General features: G+C 34.1%; 1 protein-coding gene across 4 annotated transcripts in view; it reads left to right on the top strand.

Moving 5' to 3' along the window:
- Positions 1-1,890: 1,890 nt before the first annotated feature.
- Positions 1,891-19,667, top strand: part of LOC125649718 (zinc finger RNA-binding protein-like) — a 33,519-nt gene continuing 15,742 nt past the window's right edge. For 2 of the 4 annotated variants that reach the window (XM_048877429.2, XM_048877428.2), the window contains exons 1-7: positions 1,891-1,985; positions 6,592-6,811; positions 6,980-7,076; positions 7,904-8,101; positions 17,021-17,083; positions 17,548-17,735; positions 17,847-18,029. In XM_048877429.2, coding sequence (XP_048733386.1) covers positions 6,611-6,811; positions 6,980-7,076; positions 7,904-8,101; positions 17,021-17,083; positions 17,548-17,735; positions 17,847-18,029 — 930 coding nt within the window. In that variant the 5' untranslated portion in view covers positions 1,891-1,985; positions 6,592-6,610. The remainder of the gene's footprint in view (positions 1,986-6,591; positions 6,812-6,979; positions 7,077-7,903; positions 8,102-17,020; positions 17,084-17,547; positions 17,736-17,846; positions 18,030-19,667) is intronic. The other 2 variants (XM_048877431.2, XM_048877430.2) reach the window with 1 other exon arrangement.

Here is a 19,667-nt window from a genome sequence, read left to right as displayed (position 1 = left end):
ACCATACCCGATATTGACACTTCATCGACTAAGTGTAATGATGGACTATCCCCAAAAACTGTGTACTTCTTTCTCTGGTTTGCTGTTAACTTTTTGTAATGAAATGCATGCCTTTTGGTGTTGTTATCAGATTTCAAGCATTCCGTATTGATAAAAGTTCATGCCGTTCATGAATTTTCATTCATAACCTGAGTAAACACGTTTCTGAGTCAAATTTATGTCTTTTGTTATGTTAGTCGTAAATTATACACATGTAACCTAGTGATCCTTATCAAATTTTGAGTAGTATATATATAGGGAAATCTTTAAATATCTTCTCAAGAACCACAGGGCTAGAAGAGTAGAGATTTACCTGAAAGCTTCCTGATATAGATTAGATTCAAATTTGTTCAGATCATGGCCCCCTGGGGTAGGTTGTATTTTATTATACCGGTAGAAGTCCAATCTTTAAAGCTTACAAAAAGCGTGAAACGATTACATGAATCGAAAGAGGGATGAGATAGACTGGGAATTCATACATTTCAGAGAAATTATTGCCACCAAAAAAAAAAAATTATGAAAAAGGGGGGGGGGGTAGTAATATCCATACTTCAGGTGCCTGTGATTGTATCTCGCTTGTAACTCAACAAATGAAATTCAAAGTTTTGCTGAGCATTAGAAATACTATTGTTAAACATTGTAAATATTAAGAATTTGATATTTAAGTTAAAATCGTGTCCATGTCCCTTTGAATATTCTCCGGAACCACTGGGCCAATTACAATCAAACTTGAAACAAACCATCCTTCATCCTTGGGTGAAGGGGATTCAAGGTTGTTGAAATGAAGGGTCTAGCCCCTTCAAAGGGGAGATAATCACAAAAATATGGTGGGGTCATTTAAAAATCTTTTTAAGAATCACCGGGCCTGAAAATCTGAAAGTTTCCTGACCTAGTAGAGATTCAAGTTTGTTAAATCATGACCCCAGAGGGTAGGGTGGGACCACAATAGCCTAAGGGGATCAAAGAAGGGAACCAAACTTGGCACAAAGCATTCTTTTAAAAGTAGATGAAAAGGCCACGCCCGTCTACAAGGGCATATTTGTAGTTAAGTTTTTAAAATCGTAAGTTTTAGTGCTCTCGCTCTCTCTCTCTCCTCTCTCTCTCTCTCTCTCTCTCTCTCTCTCTCTCTGGACGGTAAAACCTGTTAAGTGAGGATCGACGTCCTCACAATGTCTAGACAGGGCCGTAAGTAGGGTTCTAAATCAGGGGAGGCAGGGGATTGGGGGCCGCCGATTGACTTTACGACTGAAAATGACACTTTTTAAATCCCAATTTATCATGTTTGTGTTTCATTTGTACTATGTAAAGAATCGTAATATGGTGTCAAAGACAAAGGTGCTTGTCTTCATTTTAAACATATATCCTATAATATAACATTTATATAATTTTATTTTCTTTTTTGCCAAAAAATCAGACGAGGCAGTTGCCTCGTCTGCCTCATCGGCAGTTACGGCCCTGCTAGAAGAGAATATTGTAAAGGCTAAAATGCACTATATATGTTAGGTGTAGAGACACTTATAAAAGTTTATATATCTAATACACTCCTTCGAATTGTGGGGTGGGGTGGTTTTGAGAGAGAATATTAGTGATAATATGTCCCCACACCACCTGTCCTCACCTATAATCTAAGATTCTCTCTCTCTCTCTCTCTCTCTCTCTCTCTGAGAAATCGGAGGAATTCCGCTTGAATCCACTGAACTCGCGATCGATGAAAAAGGGAGAGGTAATCCGATGGCTCCGGAAAATTACGAAACTCTGACGAAAATTTTTAAATGATTTGCAATTTAAAATATTTCAATGTCAATGCCAATGAATTGATTCAAGATAGAAATTTAACAACTTACAACACTTTAAATAATTACTACAGTTTCGAAGGATTTTTTTTAATGACGTCAGACGAAGAATAATGGCTACCATGATAGAAGCGTGAATTGTTGAAACAAAAGGTCTGTATTTACAGCGCATTGTTGTTTTGCACAGTTACATAAATGTATAAAAGGCTATGTTTATATCCTAAACAAAGCATGTACATCGTAATTTTAGAGTTACAACAATGAATAATATTGCAATTTTGAATTTTCAATACTCCCTTTGAGGTCAGGGTCATTTTCAGATTGTTTTATTATGTTGAAAGGCCAAATCACATCCACATGGACTTGTTGCACAGTATCATATTGAGATACACTATTCCAGATCATGGGAGGACATAAAACACCCACACATGCCACAAACATCCTATGCATGCTCAATTCAATGTATATTGGTTCTGCACAATACAACTTCCAGTTCCACATCGATCCCTGCACACCAAGAAGACTCGCTGAAATTTTTAGGAGCAAAGTGAACCCCCAAGTCTAAAATTTTAAGCGTCTACTTTGAAAACAATTAGCCCATGTCCAGCCTTATCTGTTTTATTTGATACATTGTACATCAATGAAGAAATATAAATTAGCTTGTCGTAATACCTGACATAGGAACCGGTAAGTTTGTTTGTAATGGTAACTTAAAAGTACGGAACAATACCATACCACCTCCTAATAAAAAACATAAGGAATGAAACAAATTTTTACTCAAAACTTAAATTTAAAATAGCTCCAAAATTCAGCTTTTATCGTCACCCACCCGAAAGTTCTTTCGGATCCAATAATTTTAATATTTATGCCGTTGATCCACCATAAAAATAATCCTCATCAACGTATTTAACTCACAATATTTTATAGTTTTTCTTGACTACTTTTCGGCCCATTCCCTTGTTTGTCCTGGTGGCTATGAATGTCACTTAGACTGAATATTGAAAAACAACTGATCTCTTTTAACATGTTTAATATATTCTCTTTAGAGAAGTCGAGAGGCATAGCCTTCATCGACTTCTCTTCGCAAGCATTCATATTTTGATTCTTGAAAACGTGTAAATGCTGGAGTCGGTGACGGTTTATGCTTCGACCGACGTTTTGACTCAGATGTGCCTGGATTTACGCAATAGACAACTTGTTTTCAAACATTTAGCAGTAATGCACAAAACTATCACAAGGAAATCAACACTTACTTGCTTTTAATCCATTTTCAACATGTCCCTGTCCCGGGTTCACGTTAACTGGTCTTGGGAGCTGTCACAATAGGGGACCAGTTAAGAGAAAGCAGGCTGACGTAAACAGAGTTGTGATTTAAACCCGGAACAGGGGCATGTTGAAATTGGATTAAAAGCAAGAAAGTTTTGATTTCCTTGTGATGGTTTTGTGTATTGCTATTACATGTTTGAAAACAAGTTGTCTATTGCATAAATCCAGGCACATCTGAGTCGAAACGTTGGTTGAAGCATAAACCGTCACCGACTCCGGCATTTACACGTTTTCCAGAATCAAAACATGAATGCTTGCGAAGAGAAGTCGATGAAGGCTATGCCTTTCGACTTCTCTAAAGGGAATAATGTTTAATATTGTAATGCAGTTATAACAAACATAAATGTGTTAACACAAAAAAGGTTCATAAATTTAATTTTATTTGATTAATTGTAAAAGAAAGGAGATGTATATAAATACCGGAAATGACGTTGTGGAGTTCATATTAAATGCACACTTTATAGAAGTAGTGTCGGATATAATAAGCACACAATTTTTTATTTATAAGTACTACATGTGATATTTTTTTCCTAATTACCAAAGTGAATAATTTAATTTTGTTAGATATATATTTGACATAAGTCTTGATTTTACATCTGCTATTGATCTGACAATGAAATGATATATTACAAAGATTTATCAATACTTTCTCAGGGGCCAAGATTTGGCCCTATTCCCAATTGGAAATGATTATGTATTTTTTCCAATTTAGTAAACAGTACCTTTGCATGCTTGCACATTTACTCTCTTGGAAAAGTAACATGGTCCTATCAGGGATAGACATTAACTTTTTATCTCACTTGCTCTTCGAGCAAGTAAACTTGAACTTTTACTTATCTGAATGAAAAAGTAAAACTCAGTTGTCCGAAATTTTTTTAGACTCTAATACACCTGACCTATCAACTAGTAATTTTAATTATCTCCCTCTTGTCAATCGGTGAATAGCTAAGTTTTCTCTTCTTTGGAATAGTTTACCCTTTATCAAGTTTTTCCTTCTTCCCCGCAATGTAAGAATTATGCCATACAAGTTACATTAATGTAGTTGAATGAAATTGATGGAAAAAAATGTCATTGAACGTTATAGATAAGAAATCTTTTACAAAGGTCAATGTAGGGAAATAGATCTTTCTACTGTAAAATAATGGACAAGTGTGTAACATGAGATGAAGTTTTGATACTTGTATTTGATTCAAATGCTCATTGTATTATTTCAGTAAATTGTATTACCGGTACCGTAAGAAAATACAAAGTAACAGCAACAGTGGGTGTAGCGCTGCATGACACATGGTACAGATCATACTGCTGTCAGTGTCAATCAAACCTGAAAATTAGGATTGTCACACCATCTGAATCTCACGTTTTCTTTTTAATTCTTTTTATTTTCAACATCCCCCTCTTTTATTTCAATTAGTTTTCTTTTTGAGTGTTTGCCTCACCAGGATACTGTGAAGCTTTTATTTTCTACAAATATGACTAAGATAAGTCATACGTTGGATAGTTTGTTATTCGGAACGATTTACTGATATATAGTATGAGATACTGTATAATCTACTAAAATGGGCCTTCGCTAGTAAAAATAAACTTGACGTTTCTGTAAAGAAAACAAAAACATAGAGTTCTTAAGTAACTAACTAAAGAATGTCAGGGATTTTTTAAACCATTGATTTCAAGATCCAGAACTACTCACATTCGGGAAAAACAGTGATACAGGTGACTCTCATACTTCAATCTCTCAAAGTGAAATCAAGTTCCCAATTTTTTCTCTCTGTTTATATAACTAAGCAAATTTACTATCAATCTCCTGAAGTTCTTGATCTCTCAAAGTGAAATTTGTAAGGCTGCAGCGGTTACCCGAAATAACCAAAGATTGCAGATCTTATTGTTCAGGTTGGGTTCGGTTCCATTTTTTCTTATTTCGGATCGAATCCGATTTTTACAACAGAATCATTAGAAATCTGTTTAAACAAAATGGCATCAAAATCTTTAAATGTGGCTGTATTTTGATCAATTGTTAAATGATGTCATCATGGACATAATAATGATAGTATGTAAGATATGTCAGACACATTTAAATTACACCACAGGATCAACATCGTCAATGACAAAATATTGAAAGCATGGAATGGAAAGAAGTAAAAGTGACATTGCTGTTTCTAGTACCATTGATGTCGGGTCTAAACCGAGTCCATGTCCGCGAGTAATTACTGTAACAAAATGAAGGTTTTAGATTTTAACTTGTATATTATATTTTTAAAATACCTATTTAGACCCAAACAGAAATACCTGAACCCAAATTAAAAAATCCTGAACTTGACCCGACCCAAAAAAAATTTTAACTTGTGACAGCCCTAGAAATTTGGGTCCTGTATAACATATGTTATTGTTTTTTGCTCTCAATTTCTTGGAAGTGGTGATAGCGTATATACACACCATCACTCAAGTGTATAATTATTTCCAATTGGACCCTACCTGGATAACAAATTTTCCAGAATAGCTTGGTAGTGTTAATTAGGTGTTTACATTTTGGGGTTGAAAGTTCATTGTTAAATTGGCCTGTGCTTTGTTTTTGTTACACAATCTGATTATTATTTCTTTGGACTTTCAGGAGACAATAATTTTGAGAAAATAAATTGGAGACATGCCCTTGAAACACTGTTATTTATAAGAATTTGTGCTTTGTGTATAATGACTTCAAATTGTGATGTTGTGCTTTGCAGACAAGGAGATGGTATTTTGAGACAATAAATCAGAGACATGCCCATTAAACATTGCTATTTTGATAAGAAGTTGTGCTTTGTTTATAACGACTATAAATTTTGACAATTGTGCTTCATGTAGTTAGTGACTGTTATCTATGTCATGAGAAATTTATCTTGTAAATATGTATATGTACATCTATTTTAGCATGATGGAAAAAAAATTAAATGAACTTTTCAGAAGCTTCCCATTAGACTTGCTCAAGTCTCTATGTTGTTTTTTTAACTTTATCATTTCATTCAAATTTTTTTGTGTTTCGGAAGTCTAAATATCTGCTCTCTGCCATACTTAATGTCACCAAACATAGATGTTTGGCATTATTAAAAAGTATTAAAGAGAGCAATGATTATTAAACATATAGACTTGAGCAAGTCTAGCTTCCCATTTGATTAGGGAAATATTACATGTGTGTTTTTTGTACAAAAATCTTTTTATCTATGCATGATAAAGCTCTGTGTTGTTGAAACCAAGTGAGTAATCTAAAAACGTGAAGGAAAACATTAAAAAACTACCCAGGATGATGTAAATACTATAATTTTTAATTTCCGGATTTGATTCAATCTCTCTAAATTTTATCAAGGTCCCTTGAAATTAGAGTTTTCAGGAGTTGACTGTATTTGGTTGAAATTGGAAAATGTTTTTGTATGACCATTGATTTAATATTCATGTTTTTAAGGAAAGGAAGATAGAGAAAAATGGCACACTTTGTATATCCAGCTGCAAATCCACAGCCAGCAGCAGCATACCCAGCAGTCCAGACCGCTTATGTTGCTGCGGCTCCACAAGCAGCTTATGCCACGGCTGCCCCACGAGCAGGCCAAGCCTATGACAGTTATCAAACAGCACATGCAACACCGCAGTATGCATACACAACTAGAACCCAAGTTGCAGTGACAGTAAGCAGGATTTTCTTATAATTTAAACATGTCAATGTCCCTTGGCCACTTGTTAGCAGTATTCACAATGTTGATATCCAGCACACTATATCTGATAATCAGCAATTATGACAGTTATAATTTTTCCTTGGTATTAAAAAATATGTATATTAATTTTTTTCATTTTAGCCTGCAGCTACTTATGATCAGAAAGCTTACTATCAACCTGCAGCTGCCGCACAGGCCGCAGTAGCATACACGGTAGCAGAAACTCATTATCAAGCAGGTGAAATTTTAGCAATGTATTATACCAATTTTTATAGGCATTTCAGCAATAAATGCTGTGAAATAAATGCTTTTTATATGCCCTACTTTTAATGGGCTGTGTCATGTTTTAGGCTTTTCCATTTGTCCGTCAGTCTGCCTGGTAGCTTTTATGTGTCTGGGTCATATCTTTCTTACTGTGTAGTCTAGGACCCTCAAATCTTGTTAGAAGATGCATCTTTGGGGGGGGGGGGGGGGGGGGGGGGGGTTGAAGTGTTGCTACCCCAAAATAGGTCACATTGCCCTCCTGGAATTTTATGGCTATATATATACATACTAAAATTCTGTTTGGATTATATCTTGCCCACTGTGATACTTAGGACCAAAAATTTGGTCAGTTGATGCATCTTGGGGATGGGTGGAAGGCATATGAAATTTATGGTCTCCTGAGACAAAAAAGGTATTTCCTAAGGCATTGAAGTTACCTAGGGAAATAGGGTTTTTTTTTGTCAAAGGGGACCATAACAGTTAACAATCTCATGTCAATTCTGATCATTTACTGTAATGTGTATGACACAATATTTTCAAACGCAATTCCATTATACACTGTACCTACAAGTTCCAATCTAAGTGGAAATCTTATAACTGGCAAAATTTCTCCTCCTACAGGTGGTTAGTTTTGCCAGTTCTTATTGAAAACGCTGACAAGACCAAAAGATTTCAAGAACTCTGGCACATGTAGTTTCAGACAAGCATATCATGTACCCTAGCAGTAAACTTTATAATAAAATGTTGAATGAGTGTTTCAAAATGTATGTGTATGAATGGCTGCTCTTCACTGTTTTTTAGCTAACAAGCCCACATACTCCACAGGAGCATACCAGTCTACTCAGAGAGCCGTTGTCACCCCCAAAAGCCATACACCTGTCCAAGCTTCAAGTGCAGCAACATATGTGTACCCAGCCAATACAAGTCAGCCTGTTTCTACGTACAGCACCACATCATATGCGACGAACACCACTGCCAGTGCAACATACACGGGGAAAGGTAAAAATTTCACCCAGAATAAACATGACCAACTTTTTGATTTTATTTCTTACTAGATGTTGAATAGCTTACTTAACAGGTCAGAAGCAGTGTTTTCCCTATTCATGAAAAGTCCTCACAGATAAAGCAGAAAAATTATGTCATAACAGTGTGTGCTGGAAGTTACAGGTGTTGAAGCTTAATTTTGCCTTTCTTGCGATCATGTGTGTATACATATGCTAAAAGAAGATCATTTTTACATTTAGATATAGATAATATGTTTAAACGAGAACAAAATCATACTTTTTATGTTCTTTGACATTCACGAAAAATTAGGAAAGGGAAAGTAACAACTTGTGTATTGTTGTTTGTACTACAGATATCAGATACCTTTGGTTCAAATTAACAAAAATGACCTTAGTGACTACATCAAACAGAAATGTCAAATGTGTTTGTCCCAATGTCAGACGCAATTGATCCACACAGTGTTTCTGTCAACACAAATTTCTGCATAATTTACACATAGAAAATCCTTGTTACCCCCAAAGACATTACCCAAAGGGTCACCATGACACAGAAAATAATACAAACTTCACATTTTGTGGTCGGGCTCAATGTTCTTTCCAGTAAGTATATGAAAATAAAGACCGAGAACCAGTCTTTAAGTTGTTTCCACATGGCGACGTTGTTCATTTGAACCAAATGCATGTAAAACACTGACTGGCAAATCGAGAAAACAACCCCGTAAATGATCAGGATGCACATGGTCTCAACCACAGGAGTCGGCAGTTTCATTTGTACAGGAACAACCACTGAGCTTCCCGAGCGGCTTGTGAAGCTCGGTGGTTGTTGTTTGCGTTGTAGACCTAAGATAAAACTGCAGACTCCTGTGATTTGACGTTAATCACAATGGTGGCACGAAATGCACAAAAAGGTCATTATTTAATGACTATACCTTCTGACATTGATCAGATATACATGATGATGTGTAAGTGTGACAAAGAGACATGATGACAAGCCTATAGAAACCTCAAAGTATATTAATAAATTATGAAAGTATTCATTACGTATGCATTGAACCAATATTTATCCATCTCATGAACAAAACACCTGTACAATGTAGATCAAAATTAAATGCTTGAAATTATTGGGTGTTTTTTTTTTAAAAATGTGACCCTAAAAAACCCCCAGCTTTTGACACCTAGAATTCAGCCACAGAGGGTCACCATGATCCTTGAAACTCAAAAAGTTCAAGAACGCTGCGGCACAATAATTATGACAGAAAACTGACAGTGAGTGTGCAGCAGTTTCTATCCTCGTAACATCTACCACATGTTTACTTTCATTTCCATTTATTGTTTAGGTACAACAGTATAGAGACCAGATGAATTTAGTAATGAATTAATTTTTTGACCTGATGTAATCACTTCAGTTGTGATCTATATATATGTACATAGTGATTACATGCAAAATACCACATATTTAACAACTACTTTGCAGAAAAAAGTTTATTTTCTCCTTCTTTGTCATATTTGTTGAAAACTGGTCAGCCCATCGAAACCTACTAAACTAGTACCTATTTGAAAGTTCCGCAGTAAAATTGAAAGGTCGGCAAGTACACTCAGCAAAAAAAAAAGAAATGAATTCTGTTGTTCTTCGTTTACTTGTTATTTATTTAACATGTATTCCCTAATTATTGAATCAACAGTAGCAAGTAATATTTTGAAAATGATCAGTAGTAATATTCCTGAACAATTTAGACAACATGAAGATGTTGGTAAATGTACATACAGGAAGTATGAAATTAAATTAGAAACAAATGGATCATTTATCTCTTCGGTTTTTGTCAGTTATTTATTTCTTAACAACAATTCTATGAGGAAACTTATTTGTTTGGAGTCTATTTGGTAGTACAGGTATTTACTATCTACGTTTTGCTGAAATTAACCCCTGATGTTTATTCAACAATTCATATGTATTTTGCACTTTTTCCTTGTGAAAACTAAGGCTTCTTTGTTTTAATTTGAATATCTGATCACTAATCATTTAGATTAAGTCTTTTCTGTCATAAACTATTGGAGTTCAATCAATTACTGGGGATGAAGCCACACTTGTAATCGAAGTTGGGGGGGGGGGGGGGGGTATTGGAATCACCTTGTCTGTCTGTAGACATCAGTTGTCCGGATATCTTTAACACCAATGAACAGATGTCATAAAACTTTATGTATATCTTGTATGAATAATGAAGTTGTGCACCTGCCATTTGGATTGAGATATTTTGATATTCAAGGAACTTTTAGATTTTTCATATTGAGGGGGTGTTGTCAGTTTTCCAGAGTATATTTTAAAAACCAATGAACAGAATAGATTCAAACTTTGTGTATAGATTATGTATATAATGAAGCTGTGTGCCTGTTATTTTTATGGAGATTCATTAACATTCAAGGAAATATGGATATTTTCATTTTATGGGTCATTTTTCAACTTCATTGACCTAGTTATTTTCTTGTAGATTTTGTAATGATCTGTTCTTTAACATAGATTACTGCGTTAGTTTAGGAGAGGGTATAATGGAATCAATAGTCCATTTGTTTGACTGTCTGTCTGGATGATTTTGTTAATAAAAGATGTGTCGTTTTCTGGCTCTTGTACTCCGAATAGTAGTTATCCATGTAATATTCAGAAATTATATTAGTAGATCTTCAATATTTTAGTAACACTGCTGCAGAATATATAGTCTTGCATTTCCATTAGTTGCTCTCCACAATCTTCATATTAAAAGGATGTGTTTATTCTTCAATGAACACAAATCACTATTTCGTTTCCAAGTCGACAGTTGTTTAGGAGGGAAAAAAATCAAACATTGAAGTAAACACACGTGTCATTAATGCGTTTGTATGATCCGATGTTCAGACAAGTGCATATTGTATATATGCAATAAGAAATATAGTTTAATCATGGTAAATATGTCATGAATGTAGTTACATGTTTTGACCAGATTTTTAAATCTCCAAAGAGGGTCATGACCAGATTTTTTACATGTTGGAGATTGGCAAGTATGGGTTGCACATATCTACTATTGTTTAGAAACGCTACTAAGTCTACTGTTGTCTCCCAATTTATAAATGTATATACAGAGATAACGAATCTAATATCTTCGTATTTTATTACAAAATGAATAAAAATGAAAATAAACATCTATTGTGCACTTTCACTGTGCGTTGCCATTACCGTCAATTTACCGTCGTTTTGTCAATTTTGGGATGTGCACAATGTGTAGGAAGGTTTTTTCAGTGTTTTTTTTTTTTAAATGTTGGTAGTGCATATTATGCATATCTTTAAAAATTGGGAGGTAGAAAACCTGAATATTAAGTTTTGTAAACATCTACTGGGTGCCGGTAAAAGAAGTACTAATATTGCAATAATCTCTGAATTGGGTAGATATCCTATGTTCTGCTCTATAATCCAAAGTATTTTACTATATTGGCATAGACTTGATAATTGCCCAGAATCATCCCTGTTATACAGTGCTTATACAGAGAATATCAATCTGAATTCATATAATATAAATTGTTGGTACAAAAACATTAATTATTTTAAGGAAAAAATGGGCATTTTGGTACCCAATTGTAAAAATCTCAAATTCTCATTTTTTAAAAAAACAAATGAAGAATCGGGTACGGAAACAATTTTTACTTTACTGGTCAAAACGACGTGAAGAGGGTCAGAAATCAGGAAAACTCACAACATATTTTTCGTATAAAGAAAACTTTACTATGGAAAGTTATATATTTTTAGAATCCCTAGAATTAAGAAAAACTCTATGTAGATTTCGAATTAGTGCACATGACCTTCGAATTGAAAGAGGAAGATATGAATTTACAAAAACCAATTCTGGCCAGAAGATCTCTATAGAAAGAAACAAAAGAATATGTGAATTATGTATTACCTTAATTGTGTTGAAGATGAATTTCATTTCCTTACTGATTGTCCATTCTATGTTGAAGAGAGAAATATGTTTTTTAATGGTATATACAAGCTCAACAAAATTTTTATCTATCTAACAAATAAGGACAAATTTACTTGGCTGATGAATTGTCAAATTGAGTGAATATTTAGTGCAAACTTTTAGAAAAAGAAGTGATGCTTTAAAACTGCAAAAATCATTATAGTTTATTATTCATATATTGGTATAATACTGATACTGTCCATTTACTTGTATATATACATGATTAGCAATTCATATATGTATGTACTTGTTTCCCCAACATGCTGCATCCACATGCAGTTTGCAGTCTACATAACCTGTAGTTAATGTTGTAAACTTTCTTTCTTATTGAATTTCCTTCTTTATAAACTGTCTTACTGTTATGCCCTCTGGGCCCAAAATTGGAATAAACTTATCTTATGTGATTGTGTACACTGTACACTATATTCGCTGGTATTCTCTGGGAGAACATTAAAATTGCTAAAGATGATTAGCCCTAAAAAACTTATGGATCCTTAAACTTCATCAAAATGGCAAAAATAATTGTTTGATATGTGAGTGAAACAAATCAGAAAGAATGATAACACAGGCTAAGTCTCTTGCAGAATGGTTGTGTCATCATGTAACCTTTTATCAAAATTATGAAAAATCAATGAAAGTGGACATTTTCCTTTCTGTTTTTCAATTTGAAAATGTGTCCTTAATCATCGCCCATGCTATTAAAATTCCAAGATGTTTTATTTTATACTGTATGGGGGGGGGGGGGGGGGGGGGGCATTTCAGTGTTAATTTTAGCTGTTTTTGGTGTTAGTAAATTCACAAATTCAAGAAACCATGTTTTCAATAATCTTGTTACAACTTACAAGTATTTGTTAAGGACATGCGTGACATTTCTCCAAAATATATAAATTTATGGTTTCAGTTTTATTTATTTATTTTAAAGAAAATTACACATTGGTTGAACTTTTGAGGAAATATCACATAGAAAGTACATGATTCGTCCAGTCTTCGACGTTAACCGGTGGCCCGAGGCCAGTAAAATCGGGATCGGGCTTCTAAAAATATTTAACCCAGGAGTCCGGCGGGCCTATAAATGTTTTATTGTATGTTTTGTATATATTACAAATAAAGCTTGAGATTGACTCAGACTTTGTCAGGATTTGCATCATTCTCTCACCAGAGGGCGCGCTACGCAAGCTTCACTTTCACCTCTGTTATCGTCTGATAAATAGTTCGGCTAAGCACATGATCTCGCACGGACAAAATAGCGTCTTTGACTCCATCAGAAAGACACGTTTATGTTCTTTGTGTAATGTCAAATTTTCATCATTACAATCTCGCTAGTTTTTTTAATGTAATTTTATGTAGAGTCCATAGTTACGAAGTAAAAGTGAAATTAATACATTTGACAAGACAAAATAGTTCCATAAATATGGAGGTTACACTAACGTAATACAGCGTTTCGATACCTACCAATTTGTTTTTAACTCATAAATTTATGTTTTATTTATGAAAATGATGCAGATTTATTTTACTTTCAAAGACACTCTGTTTTACAATATTCTTGTAAATCAGACGATAACAGAGGTGTTGTGGAGCGTAGCGTAATGCCCTCTGGTGAGAGATTGGATTTGCATCGAAAAACGATCAACCATGCTGCCTTTTCTGAAGTATAGGGAGGCAAGGGCACTGGAAGTTAATGTAAATATATAGTATGTGCATGTATAAAAAATACACATACTATATTTTACATTAACTTCCAGTGTCGGTGTAGGGAGAGGGCTCATCCGTGAAATTCCAGACCTCACGAGCGTATTTCGCAATCACAACCATCAGATCCAAATAAAAAAAAAAACACGGTCATACAAGGAGAAAAGAGAAACGAAAATTCATGCCCCATTGGACCGAGGGAGGGCCTTTGCTAAGATTTAATTCTAGAGAAAACAAAATGTTTTGTATGTGGTGTTTACAAAACAAAGTAGAACATGAACTGCTGTGGTATCTTCGAGATTAATATGTTGAAAAATAAAATAAGATAATCCTTTTGATTTCAGTTGTTCTCTAACTATCAGATCATCTTAAATATGTATTTTCCTACAGTAGAACATACTTGTATCTATAGTGTAGAATCAGCATGCAACACCTTGCAAATGACAAGTGGTCAAATTAGAAAAAACCCATTTTGGGCCTTTAAAATGTTGTTCGGGCTTGCACAATTATTATACTGGGAGGCCTGTGCTTCACAAAGTTTTTCGTAAAGACTGTTCGTCTGTCATAACCCCCTCCCCACAGTTTTCAAGGGATGACCTTATTTACAGAGTGTTTTTATGGGTATTGGAGATAAGGATTTTTCCAGGATTTTAATTTTTGAGAAAATTATATGTTTTTGAACTTAGTCAGTTTTGAGGAAATATAAAGTAAGTGCATAAACGTTTGTCCTTTTAACTCCTCTCACGGTTTTAAGCTAGGACCTTTGTAAACAACTTGAAGATGTGCATATTGCAAGGATTTTGATTCTCAACAATTTTCTATGATGTTTAAAAAATTACATGTTGTTGAACTTGTTAATTTTGGTGAAATATTTTCCACACAGAACTCTTGGTTTGTCTATCTACCTCCTGTCACAGTTTTTAAGCTAGGACATTGTATCAGTACATGTACAGTGTATGATGCAAAAGAAAGTTTGTCTCAGTTTAGTGATGGCTAACATGTTCTACAACTGGCATTTTTGCCATGTTTGCTAATCAATGTCACAAATCAAACATCTTATAATAAAAACACCCTATATAACCTTCTCATAGGTGTATTATATACCGTTTATGGTATTCTTGTTTACAAGATATATGAGACTTATGGCCAAATTTAGGTTTCCAACCTTAATTCAACTATGATGGCTTAATAAATTGAAATATGATATGTGGTCATCTAATGAGCAGATGCAGAGTATGTTTCACTCTCATTATAATTGACTTATTTTAACAAAACTTCCATGTTAGACTGAACTTCATTAATTATTGTTTTCTGTCTAGCCCCCTGTATATATATTTTTTATGGTGTAAGACCCATAAATCATACTGGAAAAATCATGCAATGAAATTTTATTTTCCTTTTTTTTTTTATGATTATACATTAACTGTTGACATAAAATTATTCCCACAGGTTATTAACACAGAAAAAAATTGTGTTAGTAGGAGCATGTATTGCTATTCAATGCTAGCAGAATGCTTGTTACATTTGAATCTTTCAGAAAGGCTAAATATCAATTCACCATAATTTGAGCAAATTCCCACCTAGTGGTCCCACAGAAGTGTTACTCTGTAGAACAGCGTGATTTCAAAATGGCTACCAAGGCATTGAGTGGCTGAGACAATATAAACTTCTCCAGAATAGCTAAATGCTTCTCTTGTGATTCTGCAGAAGGATTTAAAAGATTTGATACCATCTAAAATGACTGCTATTGATTTCAGTTGGTTGAGTCACGTTGCCATATTGCTTTGGTCCCAGAGAAGTGTTGCTACTTTTTGTAGTGTTCTTAATTCTATCATAGTATTTGATTGATGGAGAAAAAAATTGAGATTCAGAATGATTGTATGCCAACTCACTGTACATGGTTCAAAATGTCTGTAGTAGTTCTAAAAAGTGCTGTAACCTTTTTTTGAGTTAAGCAAATTTTATTATAGTCATCATGGCAATTTATTGGCTGAAATAAAATTGATTTCATTGGGACTACTGCATGCTAAGTCTTATTTTGATCCCAATGACCCCTGACACCCCCCACCCCACCCCACCCCGGTTGACCCCCCCACCCCCCACCCCCACCCCGGTTGACCCACCCCCACCCGGTTTTAAAACATTTCTTGTTATTTAACAAATCACTGTAAAGTTATTTAACACAGGTTAGTGATGCGGGCTCTTGAGGGTCTTGTTTAAAAAGGAATCTGTACCTGTATGCTTCAATGAATATTTTTACAAATATTTCATTTATGAGTTGTTTGACTGATTTTCAAGTATCAAGATAGATGGAGTGATGTAAAAATAAATTCATATTGATACTTATATGTGTATATACTGGTAGGTATGCAACACAGACCAAAGAAAGCCAGAGGCCACCTTTTTCCCTCCCCCTCCCCCTCTCTTCCTTGCACAGACATACTACCAAACAATCCATCCCCAACCATTTACAATTTTAACCTTTCACCAACCTGGAGAGTCCAGAAATGAATTTCATCTTGGTAGTTTTAGATTTTAGGTCATGCTAGAGAGTTATTTGGTTGATTTACTAGATTAATGGAGAGAAAACAAATCATACTCCTGTTTTGGAGTTTTCTGCAGTTTTAATTATGATTCATTTTGATTTTTTGTGAAACTTTAAAGGACAGTCAACTAGGTAAAACTCTTTGATACTGGACCATGGTCAAATTGCTGGAATATGTTTTAAATGGAGAAAATGAATCTCATTAGTTGAGAAATTTTGACAAAATTGTGAAAATGATATCATGTAAAATTTCTCCTCATTGATTAGGTACTGCTACACAACGTTTGGCCATTGTTTTTAATAGATAAAAGAAATGCTTTGTCAATATTACAACATGGTTGAAAGTCCAGGTTTTAATATGTCAGTGATGATTTTTATGTAATATAAAGCTGTTGTAGTCATCTTGGTAATAGGTGGGAAATATGATGAGTTTGTTAAATAATAATTTTAACCAAATAATTCTTTAGATTTCACAGGGAAAACATTCCAGGGAATTTTTACTAATTTGTCTTAAAATCAGAAAATTTCCAACTGCACACAAAATGTGTGAAGATTTTTGAAATTTATAAAATGAACATGTGTGAACTATGAATAAAATATGTATAGAATTACTATTGATGAATTCTTCTTCAGGAAATTTTCTGATTTTGTGTAGCGACTGCTGTGTGAATTTTTAGCCTCCATACATTTATTTCAGCCAGTACAGGAGCTTCAAATTACACTGCCTACAAGCAGACAGTTCAGCCAGTAGTAATAAAAGGTTTGTATTGCCAACGCCATCAGCAAGGTCATCACAAAATTTATGTATTAAAAAAATCCAAATTGTAGACCTGGTACAGATAGTTACTGTAGTCATTCACTTGAATGACCTTCTTTTTGATTTAAAGTTCAAATAAGATTTGGTGATGATGATGATGATATTCATGCATGCTTAGAATGTAGATTGTAATTAATTATTCTTTCTTTGACAAATTGACAAGGAATTGTGATTAAAAATGACCAGATGAAAAATGTATAAGTATGAAGTGTAACTGATATGGCAGTCCTACATGTATGTTCACTAATTCCAGGAGCCCCTTGCATCTGATCGCTTCATATAACATCTAAGAATAGCAAATTTCTTCATAATCATTCATGGCATAAGTCTCTAGAACCAATTTCATTTTAGTACATGTAGGTTGATCTAAGAGTATGGAATAATTGATTTTTGTCTTTACATTACAGGTTATGATGCAGCACTGTATTCAGCTGCCACATCTTACTACCAGCAACAGCAACAGGCTGCTAAGACCACAAGCACCTGGCAGGTAAAGAAAGCAGGGCAGACAGGTAAAGCCAAGCCCAAGATCCCTCCTAAACAGCCACAGCTCCACTATTGTGATGTCTGCAAGATCAGCTGTGCTGGACCTCAGGTACTTGATAGAGTTTTAGAAAAAAATCCATTATTTATGAAATTCATTTATTTAGCGGTGTGTTATGAGATGCAGTATGATGTTTAGTAATGAAGAGAATCTGTGTTTCAGACCTATAGAGAACATTTAGAGGGGCAGAAGCATAAGAAGAAGGAAGCTGCGATGAAGGCTGGGACTTCTTCCTCATCAAGTGGGCGTGGCAGTCAGAATCAGCTGAGATGTGAACTTTGTGATGTCACTTGCACTGGGGCTGATGCCTATGCTGCTCATATCAGGGGATCAAAGCACCAGAAGGTATCTACCTGTAGCAATATGGTTGTATGCTGATACAAGGGTATTGTATTGAAACAAATTGAAAGCATGATCTACATAAACATTTCCAGGTTAGTTATATTCTGTATGCACATTTATTGAACATTATAGAAAGATCTAGTCATTTTTGGCTTTGAATATTGATAATTCTTAAATTTTTCTGAAATTCATTAATTTCCAATTTTGATAAATATTACAAATCTTTATGCCCCAGATTTGAAGTTTTACAGTTCCATTTTTTTTTAATATTTTTTTTTTAATCTTACAAATCTATAAATGCAAAATAATGTAAGGATACGTTTGAAGTGCATTATTTTTCAAATAACATATTTACATTATGTCTCAGACTTATCAATAATATTAGTTTTTAAAAATTTTAGTCAATCAAAATTTAGCATGCTTGCTCATTCTGGTAAGTAATTTTGACTACACAGATAGGTAGAGAGCCCTAAGATGTATTTACAACCTAACTTTCAACACAATTCTTGGAAAACTAAAAATGTTATAGACAAATACATGTACTTCATTTTAAATGTAAAAGATACACTGCACTTACATTCTTGTGCATATGAATTTCATTGGGCAGTTTTTGTTTACATCATTCATTAGGCATTCATATCATAAGTGTAGATTATCAATTTCATTTGATTAGTCTTTTATAAGAAATATATGGCCGTATTAGTACAATAGAATTGAAAGAGAATCAATGCACATGACTTGTGTTGATGTCATTCAACAGGCATTTGTATCATATACCAATAGTGCAAATTTTGTAATGTTTGCATCAGATATAAGAAAGTTGTGGTGAATTAAAAATTTTCCAATCAGAATTTAGCATATGCAGACATGCCTGTGCTGGCCAGTAATTTTGACCATAGCAAATTGTGAGGAGCACCAAGATGCTGTACATCTACAACATAAATTACCAAAGATTTTTATGAAAAACAGAAATGTTATGGTCCTTAACAGAATTAAATATTCAATAGACGATGCATGTATGTGTACATTTTCATTTTTCATTACACCAATGCATATGCATATCATCTACTTGTACTTCGAATATCTTCCTATTTCCTTTTATTCAGAAGAGAGCTACAGACGATTTAGTATACAATCTAAATGAAATACAAGTGCAGTCACATGCAGGTTGTTGATTTTAACTATGCCAATCAGTTTATAATCTCAGAATATACCTACGACATAAATTTTAAATGATTTCATTGAAAAACAAAAAGTTATGCTGATTCTGAAGTTAAGTATAAAAAATCCAATGATGTGCATGCACATACGTGCATGTTTAGAGGAAATGACATTCATTTTGCATATCTACAAATTATATATTATCATCCTTAAAAGGTTTTATATTAATTCCTTGTGTATTTTGAGAACATACCTGGACAAAAAAGTACTGGAGAAAAATGATCATGATGATAGGGAACAGTGAAAGTAATATGTTCCCAAACTTCATTTGGGGAACAGAATGGTGGCTACCCAAGTATGCGTCAGGCTTTTGATCACTGACACATGTCAATTGAATTGTCCAATGACAAAGAAAACACGAGTGGTATGATTATATAAGTATGCAGTTTAATGAGCATTCTCATGCAAGTACTGTTGCGT

Source organism: Ostrea edulis, chromosome 5 (genome assembly GCF_947568905.1).
Source record: "Ostrea edulis chromosome 5, xbOstEdul1.1, whole genome shotgun sequence".
Classification (NCBI taxonomy): domain Eukaryota; kingdom Metazoa; phylum Mollusca; class Bivalvia; order Ostreida; family Ostreidae; genus Ostrea; species Ostrea edulis.
This window is presented reverse-complemented; position numbering and strand designations above follow the sequence as displayed.